Below are 20,865 nucleotides of genomic sequence, written 5' to 3'. Positions count from 1 at the left end.
AAACTTGACATCTGGCGACGTTCTGTTGAAAGGTTTGGGGAAGATATAGAAGTTAAATGATTTCATGATGTACCTAGAAAAGGTAAATCATCACAAGTCAATATGCAGGGTTCCACTGTTAATGTGCCCAGTTTTTAAAGCGTCAGGAAATCATGAGAGCAACATACTTGGCTTCCATGTGGTCATATTTAAAAGTGCAAAGGCCGAACTGGAACAGCAAGAAGTCCATGGAATGCTGGATGGGGAGGAACAGGATATCATCAAAAACTCTGAACTCATTATAAGCTCTTGCAGAGTACGGAGGAGGAATAAGAACTGGCTTATAGACTCAGAGAGCCATGGGGCCACGTGAGGAGGTCACTTGTTTTAAAGCAAATGCATCTGCAAAAGCCACTAACACAAATGCTTGCCAAGAGACACACAACCTTGCAGAACTTTCTGCCTGGTGACTATGAACATTCCCTCTTGGGGTCACCAAACTTCCCACTAATAGAAAAGACAAAGGGCAGGAACTAACTTGCACACCACAATGCACCCTTCCTCCAATGCTGCTGGCCTTTGCCAGACAGACTCAGGCCCAGAACAAATGTGCAAATACCCATGTGGAAATCTGCATTTCTCACAGATGTGGAGCTTGTCTGGATGCAAAACACACATGTTTTCTTTATCTGTGAGCAATCTACAAATTTTTCCCCATGGGAATCAGCCAAATACCTTTTTTTTTTTTGTTCTTAATCCATGAGTCTGGAGTCTTCCATGTGGGTTTTGAATGTATAGTTGAAAAACTCACAGCAAAGTCCAAAATCCATGAGCTTTGAGGTGAGACTGCATGCTAGATTGTCTCCCATGGAGGGTTTGCAGGATCAGGGGCTTGTCTGCCTCAGAAGGACGTATCCCCACACTGTTTTGATGCTGGGATATATGCAGACACCAGCAGTCTGCTAGAGATGACCAACAGTATCAGAGGGGCTAGCACAGCTTTTTCAATGAATACACCCCTGGACCGCTGCAAATATGTGCTTGCTAATCCTACATGGGCCGAAACTCACAGATGAGCACATGGATGAAACTTTCCACAGGACAATTGCCTGTCTCGTACAGCCTAACACAGCGATTTCCAACCCTTTTCATCTCATGGCACACTGATAAGGCACTAAAATGGTCAAGGCACACCATCAGGTTTTTGACAATTCACAAGGCACACCATGCTCCAGTGAGGCCCTCACATCCCCCATTGGCCCTACTAGTAAATGACCTCCTGCCCAATTCCTGTGGCACACCTGTGGACCACTCAAGGCACACCATTGTGCCACGGCACAGTGGTTGAAAATGGCTGGCCTAACAGCTGAGACAAACCCCTTTCTCTGCCTCAATGAACGCAGTCCTTATGACCAAGAGCAGGAGACCTTCTCACAGAAATTGTCACTCTGTTAGTAGTGTGATTTTTGCAGTGCTAAATGCCAATTTATTTTCCTCCCAACACTGTCAACACAACATGCATTGGTGCCACAGACACAAGACCCCCATGAGCAACACAACATTTCAGGAAGGTTTAACACTCTTACCTTTTTCAGCTTCTGATACCTTTCTTCAGGTGTGTCAAAGCCATTGGTTAGCGCACTAACGGAGGGCCCATCGCTGATGCCTAATAATGTTAAAACAGGTTTTTAACAAGCCTCCTGAAGTCAGCCAGTGAAGCATAGGAGTTAGCCTGAGGCCCCCAGCTTTATCTACAATTGCTGCAACACATAACAGACGCGTTTCAGTTCACAACTACTGCTTGCTTTAAAAAAAACCCTTGTTTCCCTGTCCCCCTGAAAATGTTGTTTTCCTTGCACAAGAGACTGCACATGTCCTGCACAGGCAGGAAGTGGCATCAACCACAAGGGAGCTGCCCCCACTATTATCATAACTGAGCTATAGTCCATGAAGGTGACCACTTTCCAGAAAAGGGAGCCAGGAGAAGCTATAGAATCAGACGCCAACACCGCATTGCAACCAAGGATTCTACAAAATGCTTTGCGGGTACCTGAAAACTCTCCATCGATAGCCAAGAAGTCTGCTTCTTCTATAGCTTCATAAACTTTGCTGAGGTTATCCTTAAAATCTGTAGGCAGCCATGAGAGAGATGGGAAGAAAGAAAGTCAGAGCACCACATAGCCAGGCCCTCCCACTGGTGTCAAAAATAGATAAGACACACACAGGACTGGGACGCCATCTCCTGGTACATCTCCCTACACAAGAGGTCCCTACAGGTTCAGTCCCCAGCAGTGGAAGTTGCAGCATCTCCAGATAACCCTACCTGAGACTGCTGGTGGTGGTCAGGACTCAGCATGGGGCGGCCTCCCACGCGACACCATCCTACCCTACAGGGCAGTCTGCCAGGAGGGCCAGCCACGCCTCAAGAGGGGGCGCACAGGGCTCTCTGCACATGCTCAGGGACACCCTCACCACATGTGACACCAGCCTACCCTACAAGGACGTCTACTAGGAGGGCCACACGCCTCAAGAGGGGCCCTCTGTACATGCTTAGAGGCACTCTCACCATACATGACACCAGCTTACCCTACAGGGCGGTCTTCCAAGAGGGCCAGCCATGCCTCAAAGGGGGGGACACACAGGACCCTCTGCACATGCTCAGGGGCACCTCACCACATGGGACACCGGCCTACCCTACAGGGCAGTCTGCCTGGGGGGGCCAGCCATGCCTCAATGGGGCCCTCTGCACACGCTCAGAGGCACTCTCGCCACACACTCCTCCCCCGTCCGCCCGACTCACTGCTCCTGGTCATCTCCATCCCTGCGGCTCCCGCTGCCGAGGCGGCGAGGGCGCCTCCGCTCGCAGGCCCAGCTCCACTTCCGGAAACAAACACGAACCCCCCCGCGTCGCCCCCTCCCCTAGCGACGCTGCCGTCGGCGCCCACGTGACCCAAGGCGCGAGAGGGGCGGGGCCTGCCGCCCAGAAGGGGAGGGGCCACGCCAGCACTGACGTCACTCCCTTCCCTAGTCGGCTCGCGTATGCGCAGAAGCGCCGGTTGAAGTCGCCTGCCCGGGCTTCGCTGCCCTTCCCTTGCAGAATGTGGGTCCGGTGGAACTCCCCGGGACATGATGCTGCTCGGAGCAGCAGGCCTGCGCGCCATGGACCCGTCTACTCGGAAGTAAGAGGAAGAAAAGGTGTGCTGCTGGCTGCCATCCTAGCCACGCTTACCTGGGAGTAAGCCCCATGGACTATCATGGGAGTTACTTCTGAGTAGACATGCACAGGATGCTGCAATTCTATCCACACTTTTCTGGGAGTAAGCCCCATTGACTATCATGGGATTTGCTCCTGAGTAGACATGCATAAGATGGGGCTCTAAGGCTGCAATCCTAGCCACACTTACCTGGGAGCAAGCCCCCTGGACTATGATGGGACTTACTTCTGAGTAGACATGCCTCGGATGGGGCTCTCAGGCTGCAGTCCTTGCACTCAATGCAAAGCCTCGTTGTTGAGTTCAGTGGGTCTGATCCTGTGCATGTTTACCCGGGAGTCTCAGCCCAATCCTAGGTATGTCTACTCAGAAGTAAGCCCCACTGAGTTCCATGGGGCTTACTCCCAGGATGGTGTGCATAGGATTGCAGCCTGAGAGATCAATCCCATGCATGTCTACTCAGAAGGAAGCCCCATTACAGCCAATGGGGCTCACTCCCCGGAAAGTGTGGCTAGGATGGCAGCCTGAGAGTCCCACTGGACGCGACGGGGCTTGCCCCTGAGCCTAGGCTCGCACTGCAAGCTCGCAGCCCGAGCCGAGGCAGGTCTACTCAGAAGCAAGCCCCACTGGACTCAATGGGGCTTACTCCCAGGAAAGCATGGCTGGGCTGGCAGCCTCGGTGGACTGCAGGGTCCACTGCCTGGACAAGCGGACGCCCCTCCTGCAAGCAGCCCTCCAGCCTCCGCCTCCCCTGCGCCCGGGCTCGCCTTGGAGAGGAGGGGAGGCGCTGGAGGCGGACCTCGCCTTGCTCTGCCCCCAGCCCGGTCCCGTCCCTCCCTTCCTTCCCATCCAGTCCTCCGCCTATCCCCTCGGAAGATGGCCGCTGCAGCCGCCGGGGCGTCCCGGGCTTGGCGCCTGCTCTGGGGCTCGGGTGCGCCCCAGCGAGGCTCAGGTGCGCACCGTCGGGGCGCCCAGGAGCGCTTCCTGCCCGATACGCCCAGGCAGCGCTCTCTCTGCGCTGCTGCTGGGGGGCGGGGAAGCGCCCACTGGGGGCTGCTGCCTCCCCACCCTCCCGTGGGACGCCCTTGACAGCAGGTCACTTTGCAAGCGGAGCCCCCCTTGCCATCCAGCCCTTGCGGCACTCTGCACGACCTCAGGGGCACACTTGCCTGGTGGGCAGAGAGGCCAAAATGCAGGGGAGGCAGGCAGGGAGGCTTCTTTTCCGATGTCCCAGAGAGCCAGACTGGCTTTCCAATAGCACTTACAGCTTCAGGGTGCAGAGTGGCTGACCCTCCTGCATGGTGGTCCCAGGTTCACTCCCCCCCCCCCTCCACAGCATCTCCAGGTAGGGAAAAGCCCTTGGCGGTCCCATAACAGCCCAACTCCTGGTAGGTTCACATAGAAGCAGGCAGCAGAAGCAAGCAGAGACTACCACTGCCAGGCCTGGAGCCTGCATGCAGCCCCCCTTTGCCATCCAGCCCTGGGAAGAAGGAGAAGGGCACTCTGCACATCCTCAGGGGCACATGCACCTTGGTGGGCAGAGAGGCCAGAATACGGAGGAGACAGGGAGGCTTCTCTTCTGATGCCCCATAGAGCCAGACTGGCTTTCCAATAGCACCTATGTAGTGCAGCTTCAGGGTGCTGCGGTGGAGTGGCTGAGCCCCTGCTTGGTGATCCCAGGTTTGCTCCCCCCCCCATCTCCATGTAGGACTGGGAAAGGCCCTTCTCTACCTTAAACAACAGGCAGGGCAGCACAGGTGAGACTGGGCTTTGTAGACCCATAGTGGCCTGGCAGGTTCATGTAGAAGCAGGCGGACTTTCCAGTGCCCTGGTCCTGAACCTCTTCCTTAAGCTGTCCTGCCCTGATATTTGGGAGGGGGGAGGTCCAAGAGCCTTGGAACAAGTCCTTTCCCAGTAATCATGCAGACTCCGAGCTAAGTGGGGCTCCCTCAGTCAGCCTCCCAGCAACTGCACGCTGGTAACTCTGCAATTCTTTGCAGGTCCACTGTCCAGGCAAGCTGCTGCCCAGAGACTATGGTGCCCACCTGCCCAGAGAAGACTGTTCAGCAACAACAAGATCCTTGTGGAGCTGGATGAAGGCACAGGTAGCCTTAGCCAGGCTCTTGAGGCCCAAAAGAAGGCCCAAAAAAAGAGGCCAGGCTCTTGGGGCCCAAAAGAAACCATTTTGGCTTGGGGGGGGGGAGTAATACCTTTCTTGGTGCTCGGCGGCTAGTCTTCCAAACAAGGCCCCTTTATAGCAAGAGAGCCTGCACAAAGCCCCCTTTGCACCCGAGAGAGCCCTGAGATCAGACCACGGCAGGCAATCCTCATGCCAGAAACTACAACGTCCAGAGGTCCTCTGCTGGTTTTTGACTAGCCAGGTGTGCCAAAACTGCCATGTCATATTTGATGATGATGGTTCCAGCTAGTTAAATGCTTGGTTTTCTGCTGGGCAGGTGAGCCTGCTTTCCTGAACTGACTTCCATATGGACCATGGCCACGCTGACAAGCAGGGCCCGTGAGAGGGGGGCGCAGGGGGTACATCGTACCTGGGTCAGGGTCAAAAAGGGGGCCTGGGAGTCAAATATTTGCATGTATGGTGCGAAGCCTGGCATTCACATTTTCTGTAAGCCTACATGGTTTTATATATTGTAATTTGTAGAAATTAGGATCCAACAATCATATGAAATTAGGATCCAGTGGAGAAGGGAAGGGGCCCAAAAGAAACTTTCAACCCCCTGATAAAATTCCTCTTGGAGGCCCTGCTGGAAAGCATTGGGTGGCACCTTGAAAGACTAGCAAACTGGTCGTGGCAGAAGCTCATTCCAGGGATCCCAGGCCTTGTAGTCCTTTATGTGAAGCCAGCCCATCACGTCAAGCTGATTTCCTTCCTTATATGATGTTAGCAAATAACAGGAAGGTGACAAACCACCATTGGGGGCCCACCTGGCACCCAAAACCACAAAATCCTGCTATCGAAATGGATTGCGTTGCTGGGTTGCAACAGCCCTGTTCTCTATGAAGAATCCTTGCGCCATCTGACCAGGTTCCAGTCTGGACTTGCATGCTGCCTTCAGGTGCTCCAACCAACCTGAGACTGGGAGGTGTGAAAGCAGGATCCTTCCCCTGTTGTTGGCTCCCAACGACGTTACCAGGAGGTTGACTTCCTTTGAACATGGAGGCTCCCCTTAACTGTCATAAGAACATAAGAACAGCCCCACTGGATCAGGCCATAGGCCCATCTAGTCCAGCTTCCTGGATCTCACAGCGGCCCACCAAATGCCCCAGGGAGCACACCAGATAACAAGAGACCTCATCCTGGTGCCCTCCCTTGCGTCTGGCCTTCTGACATAGCCCATTTCTAAAATCAGGAGGTTGCGCATACACATCATGGCTTGTACCCCATAATGGATTTTTCCTCCAGAAACTTGTCCAATCCCCTTTTAAAGGCGTCCAGACCAGATGCCATCACCACATCCTGTGGCAAGGAGTTCCACAGACCAACCACACGCTGAGTAAAGAAATATTTTCTTTTGTCTGTTCTAACTCTCCCAACACTCAATTTTAGTGGATGTCCCCTGGTTCTGGTGTTGTGTGAGAGTGTAAAGAGCATCTCCCTATCCACTCTGTCCATCCCCTGCATAATCCCCTGTCCTGGCTAATTCCCCTCAACAGATCTGGCCCTCACAAATGTGCCTTCGGTAAGAAGATCAGGTGGCAGGCAAAATTGGACAGTGTAAGAGCTGAGCCTTCAGTTCCTTGTGTTTGCTTTTAGGGGTGGCTGTGATGAAAATGAAGAATCCCCCCGTGAACAGCCTTAGCCTGGAGTTTCTGACGGAGTTTTCAATAAACCTGGAAAAGCTGGAGAATAACCGGGCCTGCCGAGGCCTCATTCTGACCTCGGTACGGGTGACATATACAGAAGTACCTTTAGGACCTAAGCTGGCTGGCTGAGATGCAGTGTGTGCTGAAGGGACTCAGCTTTGCTTGGACTTTGGACCACTGGGGAAAGGTCACTAGTTTTTAAATAACTAACTAGAAGGATAGTTTTTGAAGAGAGAGGAATCACAAGACCAGGATGACTGAGTCTGACATGTTGTGCTTTGGCTGAAGAAGTTCCGTCCTTGGCTGGCTCTTTAGTGTCAGTTTCCAATCTGTAAAATGGGCATAATGTTTATCTGCATGAATGAGATGACAAAATACTCTTGCCATGAGACTTTGGAGAGAGGCTATATCATAAGGGTTAAGAGGCAGCGCATACTTGGGCAAATGTCAGCTGTTCTCAGTGAGCTAAGTGCCTTCAATGTCATTTGCTTCTCTGCCTCTAAATATGGAAGCTCCATATAACCATAGATCAAAATTTGGTTTAATGTGGGGTTTATTCCTTGCCTCCTAGGCAGCCGTGGCTCAGAACACCTTGCCCATTCTTGGGGCTGCAGCCGACTGAGCTGCTTGAATGCTAGAGGAGGCTCTTGGGAACTTGTCTCCGTTTGGGGACTTAACTGAATGGCCAGGGTGGGGGGGGGTGGCCTGTCTCTGACACTGGGCCACTTGCTTTTCCTTCTTCCCAGGCTGTCCCCAAAATCTTCTCGGCAGGTCTGGACATCACCGAAATGTGTGGCAAGGGAGAGGAGCACTATGCAGCGTTCTGGAGGGCCGTGCAGGAGATGTGGCTGAAGCTCTACCTGTCCAAGATGGTGACCATCGCAGCGATCAATGTAAGTCCCTGCTGAGATTCAGCTTTGCAGTATGGACCATCCAGGGAGGGAGGACGGTCTCGCTGTGTCCTAGTGCCAATTCATATGGAACATTTTGGTGAGCAAGACCTTGCCTGCTGCCCTCCCTTTCTAGGGTTCCAGCCCTGCAGGTGGCTGCCTTATGGCCTCGTCATGTGACTACAGGATCATGGCCGACAATCCCAAATACGCCATTGGGCTGAATGAGACAAAACTGGGCATCGTTGCTCCTTTCTGGTGAGATGTGGGTGTGCTGGGGAGGGCTTTCCTCTGGCTTCTGAGCGCCCAGCCAGGCATGGTGCAGGTGCAGCGTGGACTTGTGGCGCAATTGGGCACCTGACCTGTTCTCCTCCGCTGCCAGGTTCAAAGACACAATGATCAACACCATTGGCCACCGGGCCACAGAGCGATCCCTACAGCTGGGGCTCCTCTACCCGGCACCCGATGCCCTCAAGGTTGGCATTGTGGATCAGTTATTGCCAGAAGAAAAGGTCCAGAGTGCTGCTATGGAAGTGATGACCGAGTGGTTGGTGGTTCCAGGTGAGACAAGGGGTCCCCTGTCAGCCTCCACGCTCGGTCCCCCTTCCTTTCCCAATCCAGGCAGTGGGAAAAGCAGAGGCTTCTCCAGAGTGGGGCAGGAATTGGCAGCTGCCTCAAGTCTTGGACCAGCCCTGCCCACCTCCAGACAATGGCCTTTAGCATGGAGGGGGATAACAACCCATCATTCTTTCTTGGAACCCCCAGCTCCTTGTTTTGCTACCCATCATTGCAAGGCTCACAGTCATTGCGAACAGGGAAAGGGACATGGGCTCCATGGGTCTGACACAGCCTGCCCACTGTGGAGGTGGTGTACTAGGTCTTCCTCTGCCTGCTTGGATGTCTAGAGCACTAGAGAGAGAATCTTCTTCTATAGCATGGTGGTTTGCAGGCACTGTGCATTTGACAGTCCCATTGATCACTCCCTAAGTCTTCAGGATGTGACCCACGGGTTGAATGAGGGCTCAGCAACTGGCAGCTGTTGGGCCAAATCCAGTCCTCAGCAGGTCAACACTTGGCACTGCAGTTGCTAGCCAAGAGAGGTGTAGTAGGCCTTAGTTGGGGGACTTGCCAGCAGGACACTATGGAGAGATTGGGGTCCCACCCAACCCTGCTCCAAGCAGCTGCTGGCCAGTGGACCGGATCCGACATGCTGCCTCTCTTTGCTCCCCAGAGCATGCGCGCCAGATCTCCAAGTCTGCCATGAGGAAGCCGACAGTGGACCGTCTCCTGGCACACCGCGAAGCTGACATAGAGAACTTCGTCACTTTCATCTCCCGGGACTCCATCCAGAAGTCCCTCCAGATGTACATGGAGATGCTGAAGGGGAAGAAAGGCTGATCAGGAGCCCCTTTGCCGCCGTACCTACAACCTTGTGCCAGACACACGGTTCTTGTCCTGGGCAAACGGCCTGAGTTGTCCTGCAGCCTCAGTCCCTGTTCCGTGAGTGCCTTTGTTCCCCTCCTGCTGCCTTTGCATGCCTTTGTTTTTGGCTCTAAATTCCTAGAGCCAAATTCCTAGAGCCGGGGTGGGGGGTGGGGTGGGGGGAGGGAGTTTGCAGACAAGTCTGCTCTGAACTATTCATGTGCCTGAATTGATTTTGCAGGCTGTGACCTGTCAATAAATGATCTGAAATGGAGGCTGTGGTCTGCACCTTTGTGGTGGTGGGCTTCTAGGTCCTCCTTTCTCATTGGGAGAGCCCCACCAAATACACTGAGCCTCTCCTTCTGGCCCTTTGCTGCCTGTTCCCCTCTCCTGCCATCTTTTCTCCCATTTCTGTAGCAAACAGACAGAGTCTCCCTGTTCGTTGGCGTTGACCATTGCTGGGGAGCAGCAACCTGGGGGTAGGGTTGCCTCGTGCCCTGCGTGGGGGCTTCCTGTTGGGACAGCTGGTTAGCTACAGTGGCAAGCAGGATGCTGGGCTAATTGACCCTTGGTCTGATCCAGCAGGGCTCCAGTGTTCCTAAGGAGCTGATGCTGGCCAGATTGCCTGGGACTGCCGAGATCCATAAGGTCTGGTCCCACACCCCAAAGGAGAGGAATGGGCACAGGGTAGATTGTAGCCTGCCATGCTCTTGTTACCCCTGCTAGAAATGATCCCCATAAGAACAGCCCCACTGGATCAGGCCATAGGCCCATCTAGTCCAGCTTCCTGGATCTCACAGCAGCCCACCAAATGCCCCAGGGAGCACACTAGATAACAAGAGACCTGCAAGGCCTCCTGGGAATTGTAGTTTAAGAACATAAGAACAGCCCCACTGGATCAGGCCATAGGCCCATCTAGTCCAGCTTCCTGGATCTCACAGCGGCCCACCAAATGCCCCAGGGAGCACACCAGATAACAAGAGACCTCATTCTGGTGCTCTCCCTTGCATCTGGCCTTCTGATATAGCCCATTTCTAAAATCAGGAAGTTGCACATGCACATCATGGCTTGTAACCCGTAATGGATTTTTCCTCCAGAAACTTGTCCAATCCCCTTTTAAAGGCGTCCAGACCAGACGCCATCACCACATCCTGTGGGAAGGAGTTCCACAGACCAACCACGTGCTGAGTAAAGAAATATTTTCTTTTGTCTGTTCTAACTCTCCCAACACTCAATTTTAGTGGATGTCCCCTGGTTCTGGTGTTATGTGAGAGTGTAAAGAGCATCTCTCTATCCACTTTATCCTTCCCATGCATAACTTTGTATGTCTCAATCATGTCCCCCCTCAGGCGTCTCTTTTCTAGGCTGAAGAGGCCCAAACGCCGTAGCCTTTCCTCATAAGGAAGGTGCCCCAGCCCCGTAATCATCTTAGTCGCTCTCTTTTGCACCTTTTCCATTTCCGCTATGTCTTTTTTGAGACGCGGCGACCAGAACTGGACACAATACTCCAGGTGTGGCCTTACCATCGATTTGTACAACGGCATTATAATATTAGCCGTTTTGTTCTCAACACCTCAATCCCCCATTCTCCCTGTGTGTGATTCTTGATTATTTTTCCAGCTTCCGTCAGAAAATTCCCACAATCAGAGACAGAGAGAGAGAGAGAGAGATTTGTTGGCACCTTAGCGAAATGTCCCTCTTGGTCCAGTGTTAGCGGTGGGTCTCAGCTTATGCTCGGGGACTGACTCAGACTGCAATCCTATGCACACTTTCCTGGAGAAAGCCCCAATGAACACAATGAGACTTCTGAGTAGACACGCCTAGTGTTGCACTATCCGTTGCCTCCTTTGAATTGGGAAGATTGGCTACTGACTTGGGAAAGAGCAGTGTACCTTCTCCAGAAAGCAGCAGCTTGGCCACCTGCTTGAGCCAACCAAAAGCTGTTTGCTCTGCAGAGGCCGACTCCGCTTATTTATTTTATTATTTATTTTATTTTTCACATTTTTATACCACCATTTCTCCAAGGAGCTCAGGGTGTACAGAGGTCCTCCCCTCCTTTTTTGTCCTCACACCAACCCTGAGAGGTAGGTGAGGCTGCAAGAGAGAGAGAGAGTGACTGGCCCAAGGTCACTTAGGAAGCTTCATGTAACTGAGCAGGGATTTGAACCTGGCTCTTCTAGGTCAAAGTACAACTCCCAAACCACTGCACCATCCTGGCTCTTGACACCCCCTGAAATCTGCTGTGTAGGTGGTTCTGCCCTGGCTGGACTGCTTGTTTACTTATTTTTGCATGTTTCTTCCAAGGGCTTAGGGTTGCACATAAATTTGTGTCCCCCCCTGCCCCCCTTTTATCTCCAAACCTGTGAGACAAGTCACGCTTAGAGATTGTGACTGGTCCAAGGTCACCCCATGTGTTTCATGGCTGAGTGAAGATGTGGCACTAGGTCTCTCTGAACTTGGGCCGACACCCTAACCACTACACCCCACTGCCTTTCTAGATGACTTTTTCTCTCCATCTTAGAGAGGGGTGCACAGGCCATGTAGGCAGGCAACATAGATGTGGATGTGGAGACAGGCCAGAAGCATGATGGGAACATGGGTGTTACCCAAGGGGCCAGAGCTCAGTCGCTATGCATGCAGTTTTGCATGGAGCTATGCAACCCCTGCTAATTGGGTAAGAGGCACTTTTTCAAGTGGGTGCTCCTTTTTTTTTAGCAGGGGGAGAGTAACTGGCCCACCTCACCCCAGCAGTGTCTGTTCTAGTGGCTATCTGCTGGTATTCATTTGCATCTTTTTAGATTGTGAGCCCTTTTGGGACAGGGAGCCATTTCGTTATTGGATTTTTCTCTGTAAACCGCTTTGTGAACTTTGAGTTGAAAAGCGGTATATAAATACTGTTGTTGTTGTTGTTTTGCCTGAGAATGGAGGCCCCACAAAGGGCCCTCTGCAGCTCAAGCATAAAGGTGATGGGAAGGGCCTTTGTCTAGAACCCTGGAGAGTCACTGGGCTGTGGTCTAGCTCCATGCAAGGCTTTTGACACAAACAGTGGGGTGTCTGCACAGCTGTGGAGCGACAGCATTCCCAGGCCCGGCTGGGGCTCCCTGGTGTGCACCATGTGCATGGAAAGGGCTGGGGTGGAGCATTGGAGTATCAGGGGAACTTCAGCATCACCTCCACTGGGAAATGGTCACTGACCGCCAGCGCCTGCAAGGAATGAAAAAGGGCAGAGTTCAGAGCACGGCAGCCGCTTTGCCGAACATGGGTAGGCATCATAGAGGGCATCTATAACACGGCCCCCTTTGGAGGGGTGTGGCCACCGGGACCAGGAGGGACTGACCTCTTCTTGGCTCAGCTTGAAAGCAGCCTGGAAGTCAAACACTTTGGCGGAGTTGGGCTTGACCCACTTCTTCATCTCTGAGCCGTGAACAACAATCCTGGAAGGCAAAAAGCCATTGCTGGAGCAGACCTGGCCGGGATCCTCAGCTCCAGGACCACCAATATGCTTCCACTGCCTGCCAAGGGTCCTTTTGACAGTGGCAAAGAGAGCGGGAATCGATGCATTGGCTCACTGTGTCCCCCTGCTGCGGACAACCACGCGCACCGCTCACCTGTCATAAGCGCAATCGGACTTGCCCACAGTGGTGTCTACAGAGTCAGAGATGAGCCACTGAAAGCCCTCTTTGGTGCGCAGGCGGATGGAGCTCCAGTCCTTCTCTTCCACATAGTTGCAGGAGGCGTTGAAGTCTCCAAGGAACATCACATTCTACCAAGAGAAGAAAGCTGCCAATGAGAGGTGGTCGGCCAAAGGATACAATAATAATAATAATAATAATAATAATAAATAATACAGGTATTTCTATACCGCCTTTCTTGGTTCTCAGATTTCTCCTTAGACTTTATTCATGGTAGATTACATAGGCAGGCAATTTAAAACCCCGTAGGGATTTTTACAGTTTGAAAGAAGGTTTCTATCTTTCAAGAAACCACGACATTCAGATGTTTCTTTCTGATCTGGCCGCACATTCTGGCCTCCATCCTCCCACGCTCAGAGCAGATGGAATAGCTCGGCTCAGCTTGTCAGCTGCTTCAAGGTCGCACGGTGCCGGTGGCCTCGAGCTGGTGACCTTCGGATGTTATCTTCAGGCAAATGGAGGCTCAACCCTCTAGACCAGCCTATACAATGGCCTGGGGGATCTGTACATGCCTGATCTCGTCTGATCTCAGAAGCTAAGCAGGGTCAGGCCTGGTTAGTACTTGGATGGGAGACCGCCTGGGAATACTGGGTGCTGTAGGCTTATACCGTAGTCTTTCCATGCCCGATCTCGTCTGATCTCGGAAGCTAAGCAGGGTCAGGCCTGGTTAGTACTTGGATGGGAGACCGCCTGGGAATACTGGGTGCTGTAGGCTTATACCATAGTCTTTCAAGACTGAAGGTTGCCAACCAAAGGGGGATCTGAGGACAAATTAAGGGCCCTCAAATGGGTCCAGCATCTTGCTTCCTAGAGTGGCCAGAGAGGTACTGCCAGCACAGGAGGTGGGGGGGGGGGGTTTGCAAAGTTCACTGGACACTGACTTAGCCATCATTAGCCACTCTCCATCAGGGCAGTGGAAGGGGAGGGGGGTTCTTTTGCAGGGCTGCCACGTTGACTCCATCAGGTCAATCAATGAAAAGCTGTGTCTCGACTCAAAAGATAAAAGAGGGCTCCTTCTGCAAGATGGATTTTGACTGTGGAGCCAGTAAGGCTGCAGGGTGTGATGGTGCAGCTGGGTGTATGTGGCATACCCGGTCCCTACAGCGCCACCCGCTGTCTCCCACCTGCCCACCCCCAGGCCCCGCGGCTTACATCGGTCCCCCATTTCTTCTGGATATACAGGTGAACATCGTACAGAGAATCTATCTCGGCCACAGCCTCATTCGGAGGGGTGTGAAGGGGCACCAGGATGAGTTCCTCTTCCTCTGTGGAAGAACCAGGGTTAGGCAATGCTGTATTCCCCACAGGACCTAGATGCTCCCTCTGTGCAGACAAGATGACCTGATGGGAGACCTTGGAAGGGGAGCAGGTATCCCCACCCTGTGCCCTCACTGCCCACTCCCCACTTAGACTGACCTTGCCAAGGCTTTGCATCTGGTCTGGCCATCCCAGCCCGGTGGACCCTCGCTGCTTTGGCCCCCTTTGCCCTCTGAGTCTGGCCGGGGGGGGGGAGGGTGCCTGAACTTTCCCTAGGCACCTAACCTTGGCATTGCCCAGGGCTTGGGTGAAGAAGAGGCAATGGAAAGAGAAGGGACAAAAATCCCTCCTGCTTTGCTAACCCGAGTCCAGAACAGAGAACTTGACGATGAAAGGCGGTCTGCTGAAGCGATCCTTGTTGTTTGGGTACTGGAGCTGGTCCACGACGGCGACCTTCTTTGGCCTGGAGAGGAACCAAGGGGAAGAGGGGTTAGCGGGGAAGCTGGCAGGAGAGGCTGTGGCTCCTGGGCCAGGGGTGTGACTGCATACACAGAATAGTAATAATAATAATAATAATACAAGTATTTATATACCGCCTTTCTTGGTCTTTATTCAAGACGGTTTACATAGGCAGGCTTATTTAAATCCCCGTAGGGATTTTTACAAATGAAAGAAGGTTCTTTCTTTCAAGAACCACAACATTCAGGTGTTTCTCTCTGATCTGGTTTCACATTCTGGCCTCCATCCTCCCACGCTCAGAGCAGATGGAATAGCTCGGCTTCAGCTTGTCAGCTGCTTCAAGGTCGCACGGTGCCGGTGGCCTCGAACTGGCGACCTTGTGGATGTTATCTTCAGGCAAATGGAGGCTCTACCCTCTAGACCAGACCTCCTGCCCATCTGAAGGTCCCAGGTTCAATCCAGGCCTGGCCCAAGACCTGCTTGCACCTGAGGCAGTGTGCCAAATGCTGTCCCTCCCCCTACCTGGTGATCTGCCAGCCTCTGCTCCTCTCATTTGCTGGCTTAGAAGGCAGCTGGCTTAGAAGGCTGGCTTAGAAGGCAGGAGGGTGATCAAGATGTGTATTTGTCAGAGAGCAAGTCGTCCCGTCCCCCCAAGCCGTGCTGAAGCATGAGCTGCTATGTTGGGATCCAGCCCTCTTGAATCGCAGGAATTATATTTGCAAGCAGAGGTGCGCATGTCCAACATGCTTCATACCTGTAGATGAAGAGGTACATCTCCTTGTAGCTGTCCCGACCCAGCGGCTCGCTGATCACATGGCTGTAGGAGTGCTTGGAGGCACTAGGAGGGAAAGAGGAGAGCCCTCAGAACCACAGCCGGGTCAGAGGTGTGCACGTGACCTGAGCAGAACTTCAGGACAGGGTTGGATAGCCCACCCACCAAGCGTTCACGCCACCCATGTCCCTGGAGCTAGCTAGCCGCCCTGGCACCCCGGCCTCCATCACAGAATTTCCTTACATCTGGCGCAAGGCAGCCCAGAGGCCAGGCTTGAGACAGTAGCCGCAGAGAGAGGAGCAGCAGACAGTGCAGGGCAAGAGACTGCTTGGAGGGCCCTTGGAGACTGAAGCTGGGCTTAAATCCAGAGGGCCCTCAAATCTGACAGCTGCAAAGGTATTCCTGCTATTCTGTCAAGGGCTGTTGCCCAGTTAAAGCCATTTCAATCAATGAAGAAAGATTTGCATACAATTAAGACAATGAAGAGGTGTGGCCCTGATTTGGGGCCAAGAGGGAAATGGCAGAGCTGTAACTGAGCTGATGGTGTGAGCAAGCTCCACAGCTACACTGCAAGCTTGCAAGCTTACACCGCCCAGGCACCCACCCGGGCAGCACAACACAGTGGGCCATAAGAACATAAGAAGAGCCCCACTGGATCAGGCCATAGGCCCATCTAGTCCAGCTTCCTGTATCTCACAGCGGCCCACCAAATGCCCCAGGGAGCACACCAGATAACAAGAGACCTGCAAGGCTTCCTGGGAATTGTAGTTAAGAACATAAGAACAGCCCCACTGGATCAGGCCGTAGGCCCATCTAGTCCAGCTTCCTGTATCTCACAGCGGCCCAACAAATGCCCCAGGGAGCACACCAGATAACAAGAAACCTCATCCTGGTGCCCTCCCTTGCATCTGGCATTCTGACATAACCCATTTCTAAAATCAGGAGGTTGTGCATACACATCATGGCTTGTAACCCGTAATGGATTTTTCCTCCAGAAACTTGTCCAATCCCCTTTTAAAGGCGTCCAGGTCAGACGCCGTCCCCACATCCTGTGGCAAGGAGTTCCACAGACCAACCACATGCTGAGTGAGGGCCAAGGAGGCTGCAGCCACAGGTGCCTCCCTGGGCCTCTGGAAACATACCCAGCCCACTGCATGACTTTGATCATCTCGTCAGCTGCTCCCATGTTTCATGGGAACGGTGCTGAAAGTGCCCAGCTTGGCTGCTGAAGTTAGTGAGCTTGAAGTTCAAGGAAGGAAACCAGTCCTGTGAGCTCCCAGCACGTCTTCTCGCCCCCCACAGGCATTCCAGGAACAGGGCGAGCAGGGCGCTCTGGTGTGCCTTTCCCGCCCCCTGCCTTGCCTGCCTAGGTTACCTGTTCAGCAGCTCCAGCAGTTTGTTGACGGCGCTCAGGTCGGAGTCCCGCACCTCCTGCACCAGAGTGATGTCGTACCGGTCCAGGATCTGAATCAAACACATGTTTGTAAGAGGAGCCCAGCTGCTGGATCTGGGCCAATAGAGTCCACCTAGTCCAGCCTCTGTTACCCTGCACATGCCCGATCTCGTCTGATCTGGGAAGCTAAGCAGGGTCAGGCCTGGTTAGTACTTGGATGGGAGACCGCCTGGGATTACTGGGTGCTGTAGGCTTATACCATAGTCTTTCCATGCCCGATCTCGTCTGATCTGGGAAGCTAAGCAGGGTCAGGCCTGGTTAGTACGTGGATGGGAGACCGCTTGGGAATACCGGGTGCTGTAGGCTTATACCATAGTCTTTCCATGCCTGATCTCGCCTGATCTCGGAAGCTAAGCAGGGTCAGGCCTGGTTAGTACTTGGATGGGAGACCGCCTGGGATTACTGGGTGCTGTAGGCTTATACCATAGTCTTTCCATGCCCGATCTCGTCTGATCTGGGAAGCTAAGCAGGGTCAGGCCTGGTTAGTACGTGGATGGGAGACCGCTTGGGAATACCGGGTGCTGTAGGCTTATACCATAGTCTTTCCATGCCCGATCTCGTCTGATCTCGGAAGCTAAGCAGGGTCAGGCCTGGTTAGTACTTGGATGGGAGATCGCCTGGGATTACTGGGTGCTGTAGGCTTATACCATAGTCTTTCGAGACTGAAGGTTGCCAACCAAACCAAACCAGATGCCTGTGGGAAGGCTGTGCAAGCAGGACAGGAAGCCACCAATACGGCACCGACCACCAATTTTAGACCAATTATGACCCTCCTGTAGTCCCCTAAATGCTGGAAGCATAATGGCTTTCTCTTCCCTGCCCTCTCTGTAACTCCAGCGCTGATTTAGGACCAGTTACAGGGAGGATGTGAGGACCAGGGGGTGGCAGTGACCCTCTGAAGGCTGCAGCCTAGTGCTGGAGCCCCTGTGGCACCTTTCCACCCACCCACCCACCTGATGGCACGTTGGGCACCTCCACATCCCCAGAATGAAGGGTTCAGGCATCATCAGCATGGCCGAGTGGACCCTCGGAGGGACCTGAACCTGTCCTGGCCAGCCTCTGACACCCTGCCACAACTGATGCACTCTTAGTAGGGAGGAAGCTACCATGAGCACACTGCGGGTTATTTCTGTGCCTGAGATGGTGCTGCTGCCCAGATGGTCTCACCTTCACAATCACTTCAGAGGTGGCCTCATCAGAGAGCTTGCTGTCTCCAAAGCTCTGGATGTTAAATGCGCAGATGCGGAGAGTCATCGTCCTTCTCTGGAGAGAAGAGGAGGCAGTGATGAGTGGACTGGAAGAGGCAGACCCTGGAGCAGGGGAGGGTGCGCTCGGCTATGGCCTCTTCCCCCATACAGTACCTCCCTAGTGAGGCTCTCCCAAACCTCTCTGTATCTATCATTCTGCTGACCAAACACATGGCTGTCACCCTTTCTGTGCTGACCCTGCAAATACCCTGAGCTTCTGCAGCCGAATCATCGTAAGTCATGCTGGGGTTAGAGGCAGAGGAGCAGAGCCTACGAAAAAGTTGGCAACTCTCGTAAAACAGAAGTAACAGCTGCAACCAAAGCAAGAGATCTCGATGCCAACCTGGCTCCCGAGCCTGTGTGGCTCTAAATTAATCCACTGTCAGGTTTGTGGTGTTGCCAAGCTTGAGGCACAGCCACTAACAGCGCAGGTCCCTTCCTTGCCTGGCAGGAAAAGGACAGCATCCTTCCTGCTCAGGAAGCCGCAGGGACCCAGAGCACGAAGGGCGCCGTGGTGGCCCATAGTGAGGCTTCCCAGAACCCTTTGCTCCTGGCTGAACAAGAGTCTGGGGCTACAATCCTATCCACAGTTTCCTGGAAGTAAGCCCCATTGACTATAATGGGACTTACTTCTGAGTAGACAGGCACAGGATTCGGCTCTGAGTCAGGTGTGAGCGTGCACATCAGTCTCGCATCACTCTGTGAGTCATGGCCGTCCACACGAAACTCATCCATGGCACTGTCAGCGCTGAGCGATGAAGGCGGGTACGCGAAACCCACCACTGTGGTGGCAGAGCCTGGGGCTCCAGGGCACTCCCACAGTTCCAGATGGAAACTGAACCCTGAAGTCCTCCTTCCCCGGAAATGTTTGGAGTGGAGTTTCGCAATCAGCAGCATCTGGCCACGTCAGCACAGGAGGTGATTCCCCGAGCATCTCAAGCGTGTCTGGGAAGCTCCTCCGGTCCTCTGAGACCACACACAGTCACATGCTGGTACCTTCCCAGGCAGGGAGGCTGGCAAGACTTCTCCCTCCGGGGCCTTGTCAGGAGACTGTCAGACCAACACAGCCACGTCCACCCAGGCCCTGGGCCACTGTCAGCCCCAGCCAGCCAACCAACCAGCCTGATCAGCAATTCTGGTGGCCTCTTAGGAGTATGGCCAACACTGTCAGCTGCTGATGCCAGCTGGTGGCTCGTCTGCCCAAGGGCAGCACAGATTGACAGCCTCTCTCTTAAGATGGGATGGACTTGGGGTACCCTCTGCCTCAGGGCATCTGAGCTTCTCAGGGTGGGCACCGCATTGTGGTCCTTCCAGACTGCCCTGCTTCAGAACTGCCTCCTGCCATTCCAGCTTCCCCATCCTTCTCGGTCTCATTGCCCTCCCTTGCCCTGTCTCTGGGCAAACACTCAGGCCCCCCCTCTTGCTCTGATCTTCATCTGCTCTGCCACACTGGTCCTTTTTCCAGCAGGGCTTGTGCCCCTTGAAAGGCATGTGACGGATACTGGGATACTGGCTTAGATGCCTTTCAAAGCTGCTTTGACGTAGAGGAGCAGACAGCAAAACGGAGCCTCCAGAGGCAGTCTACTACTGCATGACTGTTGCGAAGAGAGGGGCCGGACAGCAAGAGAAGAACCGTTGCCCTCATGCCTCACTTGTGAGCTTGCTCCCGCAGCATCTTAAATCTAACCCAGCAGACGGTCTTCCAGCAGAAGCTCCAGAAGAGCATCTCCATACTCGGAGAAACTTCTTATGTTCTTAAACTTTACCTCCTGAATGTCTGCCTCCTGCACTGCTATTTCAACCAGATGATGGATGTGAAGGCAACAGCCCACCCCACCTCCTAGCAAGCAGGTAGGTAGCCTGCCTCTGCGCATGGAGGATCTTATCGCCAACATGGCCAATAGCCATTGTGAGTCTCCTCCTCCTCCATGAGTTTGCTCAATCCCCTTTTCAAGGCAGCCAAGCTGGTAGCCATTGTCAGGGCACAGAACAGCCAGTTCCTTACATTAAATACAGACATACTAAATACATTGTGCACGTGAAATACATTGGGTGCCCCTGGATCCAGGAGTTCAGGGAAAGTGGAGGAGAAGCCAAAGAGAACATTGGGAGTCAGTCCTTACCAGAAGTTGCACAGGTTATTGGGAGATGGTTTGGGCTGCTGCCAGGGTCTCTGCCACTTCCTCGCCTTCTTTGGTCCTCTCTCCGCGTTGGAACAACAGCCCTCTGAGCATCACCCAGCACCTCACTGACTTTTACCCTAGAGAGGAAGCGGGTGCCTCTTCCCAGGGAGGCGGGGCACATTGATGAGCAGATTCTGAGTGTGCGTCTAGGAGAAGCGTGGTGACGCCAGCTGGGGAGATGTTACCACCTTGCACAATTGGTGTGGCAAGAACTACTTGGTTGGGAGCTGCCTGCTTCCCAGTGTTGCTGAGGCCAGGATTTCGGGATCCTGGCCTTTTGCCACCACCTATGCTTTTCATAGTTGCATAATAGTTAGTCATTCAACAGGTGAGTCATTCCCAAAATGGATATGTTGTGGGTTATGTATAAAGAACCATGCTCGTGCCTGGCATTTCACAGAAGTATGAGAGGAGAGGTCCCTGCCCCGGGCAGCTTCCAGTCTAGACACAGGGGCATGGGAGATGTCAGAGGAA

At 53.5% G+C, this 20,865-nt stretch overlaps 3 protein-coding genes across 3 annotated transcripts in view; 1 reads left to right on the top strand and 2 right to left on the bottom strand.

Annotated features, from left to right (window-relative positions):
- Nucleotides 1-2,922, bottom strand: part of LOC136663892 (poly(A)-specific ribonuclease PARN-like) — a 3,316-nt gene extending 394 nt beyond the window's left edge. Inside the window, exons 1-5 of the mRNA XM_066640858.1 lie at nt 2,780-2,922; nt 2,030-2,107; nt 1,566-1,645; nt 168-235; nt 5-73 (exon numbers count right to left, since the gene is read on the bottom strand). Coding sequence (XP_066496955.1) covers nt 5-73; nt 168-235; nt 1,566-1,645; nt 2,030-2,107; nt 2,780-2,798 — 314 coding nt within the window. The 5' untranslated portion in view covers nt 2,799-2,922. The remainder of the gene's footprint in view (nt 1-4; nt 74-167; nt 236-1,565; nt 1,646-2,029; nt 2,108-2,779) is intronic.
- A 1,105-nt stretch (nt 2,923-4,027) lies between these two features.
- On the top strand, nt 4,028-13,189 carry ECI1 (enoyl-CoA delta isomerase 1). The gene is made up of 7 exons (XM_066640719.1): nt 4,028-4,143; nt 5,192-5,296; nt 6,967-7,094; nt 7,763-7,909; nt 8,043-8,164; nt 8,289-8,467; nt 9,138-13,189. Exons 1-7 carry the CDS (start codon nt 4,068-4,070, stop codon nt 9,302-9,304), a joined length of 924 nt encoding a protein of 307 aa, XP_066496816.1. The 5' UTR covers nt 4,028-4,067; the 3' UTR covers nt 9,305-13,189.
- On the bottom strand, nt 12,479-19,940 carry LOC136663891 (deoxyribonuclease-1-like 2). The gene is made up of 10 exons (XM_066640857.1): nt 19,861-19,940; nt 18,839-19,061; nt 18,129-18,224; nt 16,884-16,972; nt 15,491-15,574; nt 14,640-14,740; nt 14,173-14,285; nt 12,937-13,091; nt 12,666-12,762; nt 12,479-12,532 (listed from the first exon to the last, which is right to left on the bottom strand). The coding sequence occupies exons 1-10, from the start codon at nt 19,938-19,940 to the stop codon at nt 12,479-12,481; spliced, it is 1,092 nt and encodes a 363-aa protein (XP_066496954.1).
- Nucleotides 19,941-20,865: the final 925 nt, after the last annotated feature.

Source organism: Tiliqua scincoides, chromosome 13 (assembly GCF_035046505.1).
Source record: "Tiliqua scincoides isolate rTilSci1 chromosome 13, rTilSci1.hap2, whole genome shotgun sequence".
Taxonomy (NCBI): domain Eukaryota; kingdom Metazoa; phylum Chordata; class Lepidosauria; order Squamata; family Scincidae; genus Tiliqua; species Tiliqua scincoides.
The sequence above is the reverse complement of the archived record's forward strand: the minus strand, read 5'-3'. Positions and strand labels throughout refer to the sequence as shown.

Excerpts from the sequence above, each read along its gene's own strand:
- LOC136663891 (XM_066640857.1), bottom strand. The coding sequence starts at position 19,940 with ATGGAGATGCTCTTCTGGAGCTTCTGCTGGAAGACCGTCTGCTGGGTT. Across the intron at positions 15,575-16,883 it reads CTGCTGGAGCTGCTGAACAG|TGCCTCCAAGCACTCCTACA; the intron begins GTAACCTAGGCA and ends TTTCCCTCCTAG. Across the intron at positions 13,092-14,172 it reads AGAAGAAATGGGGGACCGAT|AATGTGATGTTCCTTGGAGA; the intron begins GTAAGCCGCGGG and ends TTCTCTTGGTAG.
- ECI1 (XM_066640719.1), top strand. The coding sequence starts at position 4,068 with ATGGCCGCTGCAGCCGCCGGGGCGTCCCGGGCTTGGCGCCTGCTCTGG. Across the intron at positions 5,297-6,966 it reads GGAGCTGGATGAAGGCACAG|GGGTGGCTGTGATGAAAATG; the intron begins GTAGCCTTAGCC and ends GTTTGCTTTTAG. Across the intron at positions 7,095-7,762 it reads GAGGCCTCATTCTGACCTCG|GCTGTCCCCAAAATCTTCTC; the intron begins GTACGGGTGACA and ends CCTTCTTCCCAG.